General features: G+C 37.0%; 1 protein-coding gene across 1 annotated transcript in view; it reads left to right on the forward strand.

Annotated features, from left to right (window-relative positions):
• MRPS9 (mitochondrial ribosomal protein S9) overlaps positions 1 to 12,836 on the forward strand; it is a 57,520-nt gene extending 44,684 nt beyond the window's left edge. The window contains exons 6-11 of the mRNA XM_016142289.2: positions 2,076 to 2,161; positions 2,968 to 3,043; positions 5,435 to 5,603; positions 6,552 to 6,660; positions 10,516 to 10,685; positions 12,572 to 12,836. Coding sequence (XP_015997775.1) covers positions 2,076 to 2,161; positions 2,968 to 3,043; positions 5,435 to 5,603; positions 6,552 to 6,660; positions 10,516 to 10,685; positions 12,572 to 12,663 — 702 coding nt within the window. The 3' untranslated portion in view covers positions 12,664 to 12,836. The remainder of the gene's footprint in view (positions 1 to 2,075; positions 2,162 to 2,967; positions 3,044 to 5,434; positions 5,604 to 6,551; positions 6,661 to 10,515; positions 10,686 to 12,571) is intronic.
• The last annotated feature ends 1,042 nt before the right edge of the window (positions 12,837 to 13,878 follow it).

Here is a 13,878-nt window from a genome sequence, read left to right on the forward strand (position 1 = left end):
AAGCACTCGAGAACTGCTTTCTGGAAATAGAGATGCATAGAAATTTTTCTGATACACTATTCAGTTGAGGTCACAACCCACTATCTGAGCCTTTAGAAATGAGTAAAAAGTACCCTAACCATGAACAGTAAAATGAGTCTTAATAATTCTTGGGGGAACAAATTATAAAATTTTATATTAAGTTGAATAGTGAGTACATGTTCTATATGTTGATGGTTCACATTAGTTCTTGCTTTGTTTATGGTGGGCAGTTATTTGTTTTAAATTGTCACATACATTCTGCTGCTGCTATAGTTGATGGGTTTGTAATTTGGATATAGTCGTAGAGATAGTTGTCCTTTGTATGGACGCTGGAATGGAATTAACTTAATTTGCCCCTTTGCTATCATGTCGAGCTAGGCTCCCTAGTCCTATCGGATAGATCCAAATGTTAGTGCACGTCGCTTGGAGGCATCCTTATTATTGATCACTGGGCCCCAGCCCAGAGGTTCCTTCTCAGATCGTCTGATGTGGGGCCTGAGAATTTACATTTCTAACCAGTTTTAGGCTTGATGCTGGTGCTGCTGTCCTGGGAACTTACCTTTAGAATTGCTGAGTCTAAACATAGATTGTTTCACTATGTTTGAAATACACGGGTCCACTGTTAGAATCTGTCACTCACCGCAGTTTTATAGCTTCTAACTGTTGCTTCTTTTTTTCCTTTCTGCCTCTTTTCTTTGTCTCTACTGAGCTATTGATTCTACTACCCTTATTGAAATACAAAAGAAAAAACACTTTTATCGGTCTCCCCAGCCACAAGAAATGAACTTTCAAATCCTTCTGATTGTGAAGTCTTAGCCCATTGAGTGTAGCCTCAGCTTTTCTCACCTATATGTATGAAACTCAGAGGCGCAATCTTTACATCCTTTTTTCTTTAGTTTTTAAAAAATATTATTTTCCCCACGAGAGAACTAGATTTCGGAATGAAGATGATAATAAAATGCAAGCACTGGTAAATACAAAGACAGTGGCAAAAGGACACTTCTATTAGAACAAGCTCTTTATTAGCAACATCATGATATAATATGGCAGTCTAATCAGAGCCCATAAGAATTTGTCCCCTCCCCCAAAACTCGAAATGATTAATTAAGACTCTTTGAGATATGGATGAACATCTCTATCAGTAACAACTTGTGTCTTCCGACATTAGCTAATGATATTGGAAGGTGTCATGATTAGCAAGAAAAAATGTCATTTATATCATCTCTAACTGATCTTTTTAAAAAGACTGTTTGTTCATTAGGTATTAGTATGGTAGATTATGTGTAAATTATAAGTGAATACGCACGCATTGGATGTGAGTCTTCAAATACTTCCGTTTGCTTAAACAAAAATAATTCAGAGACAGTTACACGATTCCACTTGTTATAAAACTCACTTCCTGGAAAACATATTTTATTGATAAACTTTATTCCCACGCTCTAACAAAATGTCAAAATTTCCCCTACTTACATTACAGTTTAACAAGTGACATACATTCACAGACTCTGTTATAAAGTAAATTAACAAAAGAAATCAAATGATAAAAAATAAATATAATAGGAAATTTTTTAAGATACAAACTACATAGTGAGGGACTTAAATATTTTGTAAATAGTTAATATTAGATAAGTAATTTATCTATAAATACCATAGCTTTCATTTCTCTAAGTTAAAAGTGCATATTGCTATGTAAATTAAGATTTTTTTTCCCTAAAGAAAATATTCCTGTTTGTGGCATTCTAAGGAAAATAAATAGTTCGAAGCTTTGGTTTATTTTTACCAAGCCCACTGGAGTTATTTCTTAGAATTATTTAAATATCCGTTATTTAAAAATCAATTTACGTATGATACTAAATTCTTATTGAAATTACTCTCTTGTTCATTAGTTCGAATGAGAAATAGTGTTATTAAAAAGTATCGTCAGTATTATTTGCTGTGATGCTAGATTATTTGAGGAGGTCACTTTCAAAATGAGAGTATTCAAGGGACAGTACAAAGTAGAAGTAATAATGTACCATCCTCTTATTTCAGCATGTATGTCTTATTTACCATAGGACACATATGGGAAGCTACTCGATGTAGAAAAACATCAGAATCAGTTGCGGGCCAAAGGTCTATTTTCAGAAAAAGCTAAAACCAAGTAAGTTGTTTTTTTTAGTATACCTTAAGCATAAAAATTGGTTCAACATTTCAGCATCAATCATTGTAGTTAGGGGTCAAAATAATAGGTGATTTTTTTTTGTTTGGGAGGAAGTAAATATTAAGGTTATTATTTCTCTATTATTTCATTCCATATTTATATGTTAAATGATATTTCATTACTGTATTTGAGTATGATATCCGCAGAAGTTTTGTGTATATAGCTGCACATTTACTTAACTTTTACATGCTTTAATTTTGGGGGATATTTCAAGGTTTGTGCTTCCTTTTAGCAAACAATGACAGGTGAGGTCCATCATCCTGAGCAACCAGTTTTAAATCTTAGCCTGGTAATTCACAGACTTCTTAGGCAAAAGTCACAAGTCTTTGAGTATACCTTGTTTAAATCGTAAATACTTCTCCTAGCCTATTGTTTGGACTTTATTACTACTTTTCCTCATTAACAGGTTAACTTCGGGTCCATAACATCTCCTTCGAAGTAAATTATGAAAAACAAGTAACATTTTTATTTTTAAGAAATTTTGTGGCTTTTACTATCAAATGAGTTTCACAATGGCATATTAACTCTTCAAACAAAACATTTGCTAGACTGGCTATCTTTTCTAAAGTAGATTGAGGAAATGAAATAGTATGTCTGAAAAATAGTTTACTTGGGTGAAATGTTACAGTGATATAATACAGAAACTTGCTTCCCAATCAAGAATTGCTACTACATGTGGGATCTTTTGTGATATAACTCTAATTGCATGGTTAATTTAAAAGAGAATATATGTGATATTTTAACAGAGACCTGATTGGCAGCAGATGGCTGATTAAGGAGGAACTAGAAGAAATGTTAGTGGAAAAACTGTCAGATCAAGATGTGAGTAATTAATCTTTTTAATTTAAGGGGACCTGTGCCATAAGAATGCAGACAATTGCTGTATTTAGGATCCTAATAGTAATGTTCCTCAGAGGCAAGTGTTTCTATGACAATTTTCCTTTTTAAAACGTATTTATAGTTGACTTCTGCCTTGAGAGAGCCTTATCTGTGGTCAGGAAAGTGACAGGCCAGGTCTCCAGATCCTCCTTTTGTAAATGTACTTGCGTCCTCTGCCAGTCGTTCTAGGGAAATGTGGCAGATGTCATTTTTCATCGCCTTCAGTAAAGCAGATAGCTAATTTTACAAGCTAATGATAAATGTAGGAGCTATTACAGGTTAAGTAGAAAGGGGATGAAGTACACAGTTACCTTCATACAGGTTCCTGCTTCTAGGCTGACCCAACTTTATGCAGTTTCTCTAAGGCCACTATTTTTCGTCCTGGAAAGACCACCTGTATTAGAATCACTTGGATTGCTGGTTTCAAAATATAATATTATGATTCAGACATTGCTCAGAATTTCCAGGGGTGTCACCCAGGAATCCACATGTTTAACAAGCTCCGCAGGTGAATGTTATATCCTATAAAGTTTGCGGCTCCTGCTTTAAGTCCCAATCAGATTCTTGTTTGGCTAACTGTTCTAATATGTGCCAGCATCAGCAGAGGAAATTTGATGTTTTAAATATTTTGATGTTCTAATTTTAGATTATTTCTAGAAGATTTGAATGTGGATAAATTTCAGAATTGTTCCAAGAAGAGTGTTTTTCTTCTGTGGCAGTGGCTAACATTGTTAGTGCCTTGCCACCACAGAATTGCCCTCTAATAAAATTGCCCTTTTTCTCATTTAACATATTAGATAAATTAATGATTTGGAAAAGTTGGAGTTTGCTTAACAAAGGTGCAAGCCATTTGGTGAAGGGTAGATCTGGAGTTAATTTCTAATATCCTAATTGCCAAGACAGTATTGCTGCACTTGGATCTAACTGAAAACCTCCCTTCGCCTTTTCATTGAATGCATCATTTCATTGTTTCCTCTCTTTTCCTTTGATTTTTATAATGCAGAGTTTTTGGTTGTTTTTTTTTTCTTCCTCATTTTGAAAACATCCCAAGGACTTTATTACAGGTGTGCAGCTATGAAAACAAAACTAATATATACATATGTATATGTCTTCTGTACTTTTGGGGTACTACTGGCTATCAGAAGAAATCCTGAAGCCGATGACTGGTTACAAGATGAGGGAGGCAACAGCAGCCAGTGACCTCTTCAACAGTAATCCTAGCCGAGGATGTTATAACTGTAGTTACCCCTTGGGAGGTTCACCGGTGGTCACAGTGCGTGTGATAGAATTGACAGAATAGCTGAGAACAAAGGACACAGGCCGGTAAATGGAGGGGAAGAATGGAGCTTTATCAGGCCTAGTACCATAGGTGGCTAAATATTTCACCCTTACTTAGAAAATTGCCTTCTCTTTTATTGTAATATTACAGAAAGCAGTAATTGAAGCAGTCCTTTTAATCTTACTGGCGAGATTTTTATATATTTTAAATCATTAATGGCAGATTTTCACTGTAAAGGCAATGGTAACAAAAGTGAGTGTGATTTTTAGGGTTGGCAAAAATGTAAATAAGGTTCTCAAAAATTGGGTTTCACACTCCATATTAACTAAGGATCTCGAGTATTAGTTGTTTCCTTCTCTGTAAACACTTTAGAATGATTATTCTGGCTTCTAATTTTAAGGGGTTAATACCAAGTTGTTTACTTTCTAATCACATGTTCAAGAACTATTAAAAAAAATGCACAGAGTAGCAAGGATAATTTATTTCAAGAGGTTGCCCTTTAAGTCAAGTATCTCTTGAATTTTTAAATAGCTTGATTGTTCGGTTTTAAAGGAAATCATAAACATTAAAGTAACACAGCTTGAACAGCTAAAGATATATTTGCCAAATGTATTATGAAATATAATTTAAGAGGTACATTTTCTCAAAATCAAACTCTTCCCATTTCACTATACATAACTGACTGAAAATTATTTATGAAGCTCCTCTTGATACAGTTCTACTAAAGGAGTAGAAATTATACTTGAAGATCATCTAAATATTTTTTGAAAATGAGTATAAATCTCAACTTCATACAATCAAAATACAGAGAATCAGACTTTTCTTTGAATGATAAATCTCTTTGTTTCTTGAAAGAAAAGAGTGAGTACTAAAGATCCGCAGGGCAAGTGCTGCATCTGCGTGCTATTTTAAAAGCAGCGTGAGGGTGCAAAAGTGTCATCCTGTCAAAATTCATCACGAAAAGCAACATTGGAAAGATCAAGTCTATAAAAATAGAAAAAATTTAGCAAATGCAATTACACTTGCATCTTTTAATGAATTTTTATTGTCTACAGTATGCGCAGTTCATTCGGCTGCTAGAAAGGTTATGGGCATTGCAGTGTGGTGCCACTGAAGAAGAATTTGTACAGAGCTTCCGTAGGAGTGTAACTATTCAATCAAAAAAACAGCTGATTGAACCTTTGCAGTATGACGAGCAAGGAATGGCCTTCAGCACAAGCGAAGGTAATGACATTCCGTGGAGAGAAAATAAATTTAGTGATGATTGAGAAACTACAGTTATTTTTATTTGCTGTTGCTCTCTGGTATCCATTTGATTTGTTTTTGCTACATTGGATTTCGTCATTTTAAAGATTCTGTTGAAGTTTTTAAAAACGGAAGAAACCTTATACCATCGCAAGAAAAAATGTGGACACATTCCTACACAATCACTTTAACCCTTTTTATTTCCATATATTTATGTTAAATCTTTCTTTTTATTTTCACATTTTCAACTGGTAGAAACAAAATATTTACAGTGAAGATTTTCATATACAAAATGAAAATGCTCAGTGAATCTGCATGTTGGTTGCTAAAACTGTGAAACATATGAAAACTTTAGATCTTCACATTTTCCATATACATTTACAAAGACATTTGACATAGTCTAACTTTAAAAAATCAACTTATTAAATGATACCTTGCAACTCTTAAAAATGTAACATTATTGCTTTGTCATTTTCAACTGTGTTCAGATAAATGTGACCTTTCCTGAGGATTACTTTCATTTCTAAAAATTATATTTTATTGTACTTTTCAAATTTTTTTTAAATTATGTGACTAGATATGTTCTTATTGAATATAAGAGAACACTACATAAATTGGTTGTTTTTTTAAAAAAAAGTAATATAAATATGAATTACTTTGTTGACTGTGAAAACTAATTTAAAATCATTGTGGTGTTCCTCACGTGGAATTAACGAACAAAATTACCTCATAATTGACTTTAATATATTGATTATGGTGTAGCTTACCTGTTTTATTTTCGTTTGACTTGCGGTAGTTCTAGAACGTTTCTACGTACGTACAGTGCTGTGTATTGTTATTCGGGAGAAGAAAATTTTAATGTAGCTTTACTGTCTCAAAGCATTGGTCTTTCAGACATTTACTAATAGAAATTTTATGTTTTTTAAGGTAAAAGGAAGAGTGCAAAAGCAGAAGCAGTTGTTTATGAACATGGAAGTGGAAGAATAAAAGTTAATGGAACTGATTACCTACATTACTTCCCCGTGACACAGGACAGGTTAGTGTCTGCTTTTGCTTTTGCTTTTTGTTTTTAGAGAAAATGTACTTCGTAATACATAATGATCAATTCATTAAGGCTCGTGATTTTCTGATTATATTTGTCTGAATGATTATTTCTCTTTACCAATGTAATTTATCAAACTCGCTAAAGGGAAGCTATCACTATTTTTTATGTAGTTTTCCAGATTTTTAAAAAGCATCTCTAGGATTTTTCAGTAATTGAAACTTCCTCCTCTTTCTGTCAGATCTCTATTGGAAATAGAGTGTTTCAGATATAGCTTATGTTCTGAAATGCAAAATATAAGAAAAGTAGATTTTCACTTTATTTCCCTAGTTTAGGGGTGGGCATGCACAAAACAAAACAACAAAAATCAGTCTTGGCCCTGGCGATCATAAATATTAGAAAAAGTCTGCTCTGTCACTTTGGATTTTTTCCTATTCAGTGGAAATTGATTATACATGTATACTACATAATACACACACACACACACACACACACACACACACACACACACACAGAGCAAGCAAAGAAACTTGCCGTTTATATATTAAAATAAGAGCGCATCAGGCCTTGCTTAGTTCCCAGTGCTAAATATGGCAGTTGTTTTTTTTGTTTGTTTGTTTGTTTGTTTTTTAACTTTATATCCCATGGAGAAATAGACACAAATCATAAATGAGTATCACAATTCGAATCCTCTAAATATACTTGTCTTAGGTCTCTTTGTGAGTTCCAGACAAAGGCCTCTTCTTGAGACAGTTATTATTTTCCAGTGGTTACTGTCATTATCCACTAGTAGCCGAAGTTCTGCATGATTAGTTCCTCCTTTTCGCATCCTCCTCCTTTTTCTGAATGTGTAGTGGTTTTAGGGTCAATAGGGGTAAAGCTCTTATGCTCCCAGCACTTCTGTAAGGAAAAGAGGAACCTGCTGATGCCGCGTGAGCTTCTGGGCAGAATGATTGCTTCGGGAAGCAGATGTGTGTTTTATTTGTGTGTGTGTTTGTGCCACTCTAACTTCGTTTAATATGAATTAAACTAATTCTACCATCATCCTCACAGAAAAATAGATGGAGGAAGTTCTTATTTCCCTGATGAAAAGCCGGAGGGACCCATAACTTTGGCATTGGGGACTGCTAGGACAAATGGCATTTGACTGATGCCTGTCTGTTAATTTGTTTTCAGATATAACTGATGATTTGATACCAAATCTCACTTTTGGCTTGATCTCAAATTCAGTTCTTAGAATTATTCTTCATTTTGAATTCAACAGGCATTTATTGAGGATTGTCTGTGAGTCCAGTCTTGTTCCCAGCATTGTGAGATATCACAGCTGTTTAAGATGTGATTTCTATCATGGAGAAGCTTCCTGTCTGACTAGGAAACCTAAGGCTAGTCCCATGGGAGTGGGCACCCAACCTGTCTCCTCCTCTCTGAGTAGTCGTAGGGGTTTAGGGCAGCTGTGCTGGCTGTGGACTGGCTTTCCTTTTGCAGGAGCAACTCAGGAGTTTACGAGTTCAGCAGCGAGGTGACATTAACCAATAGGAAGAATGCTGAACCACGAATCAGGTGATCTTGATTCTAGCTCTAACTCTCAACTCCGTGACCTCAGCCAAGGTGCTTAAAGGTCACCTCCCTAACTTGTAGGAGGGAGCTGAGATGCTTGCCTGAAAGTCAGTTGAACTGCTTACTTATATTTTCAGGGACCTTTCTTTCAGCTCTTTTCACATAAACAGCAACAGATCATTGGGAGTGTTGGTGATGTGGCCCTCCCAGCACCATCAGAAACTCTTTATTCATTCGTTCACTCACATGACAACCATTTATTACTACGTGCCTGGTACTATGTGAGACAAAGATTAATAACCTTTCTGATTTGGAAAGTCCTTTGCTCTATCAATCAACCACTAAAGCAACTCTTAATTGATCATCTGTACAAAAGAAATACATTCCTCACACAGCATTAACTGTGTAGCAGAGGAGATAAGGTTAGCATTTTAAGCAATTACAGAAAAATGAAAGAGTCTGCCATTATATATATACTAAGTTACATGCCAATAGAATTGGAGTAGCGTTCAGAGAATATAGAAATGAGGAAATTGTTTATTTTTGTTTCAAAGCAAAATAAATTCGATTCTTTTAGCTCAGGATTTCATCTGGGATCCTGAGAGGAGAGAAGAATTGTGAAATATTTTCATGCCACATAACTGTTTTTGCACATACCAGTTTGCAGTCCATATTAACTAAAGCCGATAGCTCTATAATCATTTTAGACTACTACCCTTTTAGTATTTCTCATCACTTATAAATTTAGCACCTCAGTGTGCACCAGCTCCCCAACTACCCAGCCTCCTCTTTCCTTGACCACTCTGGTGATGTCATGAGTAAATTATAACACATATTTTCTCCTGAATTTTAGTCTAAGTGTTTTTAATAAGCATTTGTTGGAGAATCTTACAATTTTAGGAATTAAGGCAAAAATGTTTAAGCTCCCAAACAGGTGGGTGACCACAGCCTCTCTTAGTAGTGTCACTGACTCACCTGTGTTAGGCAGTGCAGAAAACTCTGACATGTGTACATGATGACCCCACAGATGCTATCTTGTCCTCGTGCTTCCTTGCTGGGAAAAAGAAATGATGAAATTAGATTATCAGTCTCTAAATTATTATGATAATATGGCTATTATTTGTAACAGTAAAATTTTTATAACATTCCTAGTTTAGATTTGGTTGCTTCAAAACATTTGTTCAAAAAAGCAAAGTACAAATTTGTGTTGTTCCCCTACTGAAACAGAATTGTTACAGATTCCAGTAAACTGTGCCCTCTGAAGGCCCTGTCCTTACACCTCTCATGTGATTGTTTTGGCTAGTGTCGTCCAGGGATTAACATGTAAATGTCTTGTTTGTATCCATCTTTCAGCTTCCCTGTGTTATAAGAAGCTTTATTTTGGGTCTACAAAGCTACAGTGTCAGACAAAGCCAGAAAAATGCAATATAAATTGACTTTTCTAAATAAAACCTCAGCAGAGATATGAAGGCAAAATAGCAAAATCAAAGTACTTAACGAAGGAGGTGGTGAATGTCACACCTAGCGCATAACTGGCATTCAACAAATACTTGTTCAGTTAGGCAAGAGAAGGTCTAGAGCCGTGTTCTGCCTGTGGTCCATTCTCTCATCCTGCGGTGCCTGCTGGGGACCATGTGGGCACTCACTATCGAGGGCAGGAGTCCTGAGTGGGGTTGTGCAGTGTGTCACCTGCTCCAGGCAGGTAGCGGGACCCTGTGGTTTAGAGAGCTATTAACATGAATATGTGTTTCAGTGGTGGGGGGGCGGGCGGGGGGAGATGGGTGTGGTTTCAGTAACTTTAAGAACTAATCATGTCAGGATGAACATTATATATATTATACAAATGCATATAGTATACTTTAATTAGTGAGTCCAAATGGCAATTGATAACTGCTTGGGAAAGACTATTAATGGTGTATCTGATCATTGAATCTAGAGAATTAGATTCAGTTGGTTAGTAGAGTTTCCTAACTTTAAGACTTCTTTACGAGGTTATTTCCAAGCCTAGCAAAGTTCTCATGACAATCAACAGTAAGATAGAATGTATTGCTATATCCAAGAAAAGGAGAAATAAACCTTGCTGTCAGCAAAGCATTTTAAATATGAGAAAGATCAGTGTTTCTTCATGTAATGGATTGATTAAAAAGTATGAAAATGTAATAATAGATTGATTGAGAAATATGAATGCTGGCATGCATAGTATGGTTTTTTATAAATGTTCAGAATGTGAACAGTTCATAAAATCATGTGTTTTATGGTAAACTTAACTACCTTTCTTGTGATGTGCTGTAGAGAACAGTTGATGTTCCCTTTTCACTTTCTTGACCGACTTGGAAAACATGACGTGACCTGTACAGTCTCGGGAGGCGGGAGGTCGGCGCAGGCTGGAGCCATACGCTTGGCGCTGGCCAGAGCTTTGTGCAGTTTTGTCACCGAGGAGGAGGTCGAGTGGATGAGGCAAGGTATGAGATGAGGTGGGAGGGGCATGGTTGTCCCCATTCTATCTATAAGCGTTTGTTTGATTCTTGTGCTGCTTATCTAAAATCAATGAGAAAACACATAGCTGAATAATGCATTATTGCAGTTTGCTGGCTTCTCTTTTCATGCTCTGGGGCTATATGTTATTTTTCAGTTTTGATTTCTACAAAATTAACTTGAATTAGAAAACAAAAATGGAGACATTCCCAGCATCAGGGGAAACTTTTGTTGACCTTAAGGCATACATAACCTTTTGTCCAGTTTAACCAATGCTGCTCAGTTGTGTTTAACAGATGATTTGGCTGTTTTTACTTTGTCATAGGAAGTTGTAATTATTCGATTTAATGGTGAACCCCTTAAGGTATTTCTTTCTGGAATTATTGGAGATTTCCAGTTTTCCATTGTGATGTCGAGTTTTATGTTCTCTCTCTCACTGTGTGTAACTCCATCACCCAGTCATGAATATGAGAGGCCGCATGGTGTGAGAATGCATATGCGGTCGGTTGGTTCCTTAGGACACTGCTATGGCATTTATAATAACTCAGGGTGGTTCTAGCTGGAGGTTTTCTTCACACTGTTTGTGAGAGGAGGACGTTGCTGTGGGTGCTGCTCGGAGCTACGGGATCTGGACCAGCCCCTCACTGCCTATGGGCCCACAGCTCCGCTCTGCCCTGACCCTACCACTGGAGTTCTGAGGCAGTGCCACGATACGGGCCACCTACGGCTTAGCCTCTTCAAAATCCATTTTCTCATAAACAGTTCACCATTTTGTGGGATTCTTATCTGGGCAGTAAAATAATTTAATAGGATCTTACTAACAGTTCTGCTAGTTTGAGTTACTGTGCATATTGAAAGGTAGCAAAGCATTGTTACTTACCATTTAGACTAGAATTTAGACAAGTCTTGTCTGCATTTTGTCCAAAATATTGTTTCATTTCATGCCCTTTAAGTACAAGTAGATTGCAAATGCTATGGTTGTATAATAAGCACTCGAACGTTTCCTTTGCTGCATGGCCATTGGAAGATGCCAACGGAATGCCTAAGCCTTGTACATTATGAAAAGAAGCATGAGTGTTGGAAAAGTAAAAATAAAAAATATACACAAAAAAACCCAGTGAAATTCTGTGGTTTATTTACATGTTTATAAAAGCGTTTTAAAGAACTTTCCCATCACTGGTTTTCTTGAAATCTGTGGTTGTCACTAACATCCTATGGCTGCAGCCACTACCGGCTGCTTCGTTTGGGCTGTGGAAGCTTCCAGTTTAGACTGACTTCATTCTTCCAGAATAAACTGCTTATGCTGAGAACACACCCCAAACACTTATTTTTTAGATTCTGAAACAAAATACCAGGGATATTATTGTCACACAAATTAGAATAGTATGGTTTTTTTTCTCAAATAGGTTTGTTAAGTCATATTGTATGTGCACATATATTCATGTAACTGTTAATAGCTGGCGTGCACAGACTTCTTCATATTTTGCTGCACAACACATTTATCTTCTCTGCCTCATTACAACTTTCACATCCGTAGTAACGAGCATGCAGGATAAGTTCCATCACAGTGAATAAGACTGCCCACTCAGGAGCAGCTTTAAGCTGGACAAGCTTAAAAACCAAAAAGGAGTCAGTACTCCTGGATAAGGAAAGCAGATAGAAAAATGTAGCTGGCTTTTGTCTTAAATTGGAAACATTACCCGAAAGAGGGAAAGCACACTGCTGGCAGGCTGGCGATTCACTGTAGGTCCAGTTTCTTTCCCCTGGAGTTTCGCTCTGAAACAGCACCTGTACATTCACGCGGCTCGCCTCCTCCTCTGCTAGGCAGATGCGTTTTCCGTGGTTTGTAACGGCTTCTCTCTTTATGCTGCAGCTGGACTGCTTACAACCGATCCACGCGTGAGAGAACGGAAGAAGCCCGGCCAAGAGGGAGCCCGCAGGAAGTTCACCTGGAAGAAACGCTGAGTGTTTCTTCGTGGGAAAGGAGAGAAAATGCTATGCACATATGTCTGCGTGTGGTGGATAGGCAATAAATATTCGCTGGCCACTGTGGGCAACACTGTCAGACATTTGAGTTGTGGGATGATTTATTTTTAAATGCTACCTTTAAAGGTTACTTTTTAAAAATAATTTTAAAATTGTTTGGCTTCAATCTGCTGCTTTATTTCTTAAATTTTTTTCAGAAGATAGTTTTAAACACATAATTCACAGAATCTTGGCATATTAGACCTGAAGGGAACATTGAGCAAAAAAAAAAAAAACCCAGTCAAGTTAACCTCATTTTGCAGACGAGGAAGCCCTGCCCCAAAGATAAAGTAACCTGCACAGCCACACTACTAATTTAATGCTAGAACTAGACTTGAACTCATTTCTTCCAGTTCTGTCGTTTTCCACGCAGCAGTTGTTATAGCACAGCTTTCAATGTGGAGACTTGAGAGGGCTTGTCCTGGAGAATGAAACTAGCGGAGTGTCTTTGTCAGGAGCTCAGTGGAGCCGATTCCCCCGCCCCTCAGCCCGGGGCAACCACTGCTCTCTTCTGTTTCTGAGTTTGACTTTTTTTACATTCTACATATAAGTGATGCCATGCAGTATTTGTTGTTCTCTGTCTGGCTTACATCACATAGTATAACACCCTCCAAGTTAGGTACAAACTTTCAGTTACAAGGTAAGTGAGTTCCAAGGATTTAACCTATGGCATGGTATCTATGGTTGATAACTCTGTGTCACCGAAGTTTGCTAAGAGGGTAGATCTTAAGTTCTCACCAGAAAAAGAAGATATGAAGTGACAAATGTGTTAATTAACTTGATGATGGGACTCCTTTCACCTTTATATGTATATCAGATCCTCATGTTGTACACATTAAACCTACTATAATTTTGTCACTTATACACAGTAAAGCTGGGGGGGGGGGGGCGGAAAAAAAGATAACAAACCAAATGAGAATAGTAGCCAAGCCTGTAGTTGCTAACTACTGTTATATAAGAAGAGACCAAACCAGAAAAGTGCTCCCTGTCCTCAGTCCCCAGGAGGTCTCAGCAGAAGCACCTGGGGAAGGAGATCTAGAGGCCTCTGTTTGAATGAAGTTGAGGTGGGGTCAGAGTCCCTGGCTGCATCTCCCCTCAGAGACAGCCCTGCATTGGCTGTCCCGACAGAGGAGGGGAGGGCAGTCCCCCTGGGAG

The sequence above is a fragment of the Rousettus aegyptiacus genome, unplaced genomic scaffold (genome assembly GCF_014176215.1).
Source record: "Rousettus aegyptiacus isolate mRouAeg1 unplaced genomic scaffold, mRouAeg1.p scaffold_m13_p_7, whole genome shotgun sequence".
In the NCBI taxonomy this organism is placed as follows: domain Eukaryota; kingdom Metazoa; phylum Chordata; class Mammalia; order Chiroptera; family Pteropodidae; genus Rousettus; species Rousettus aegyptiacus.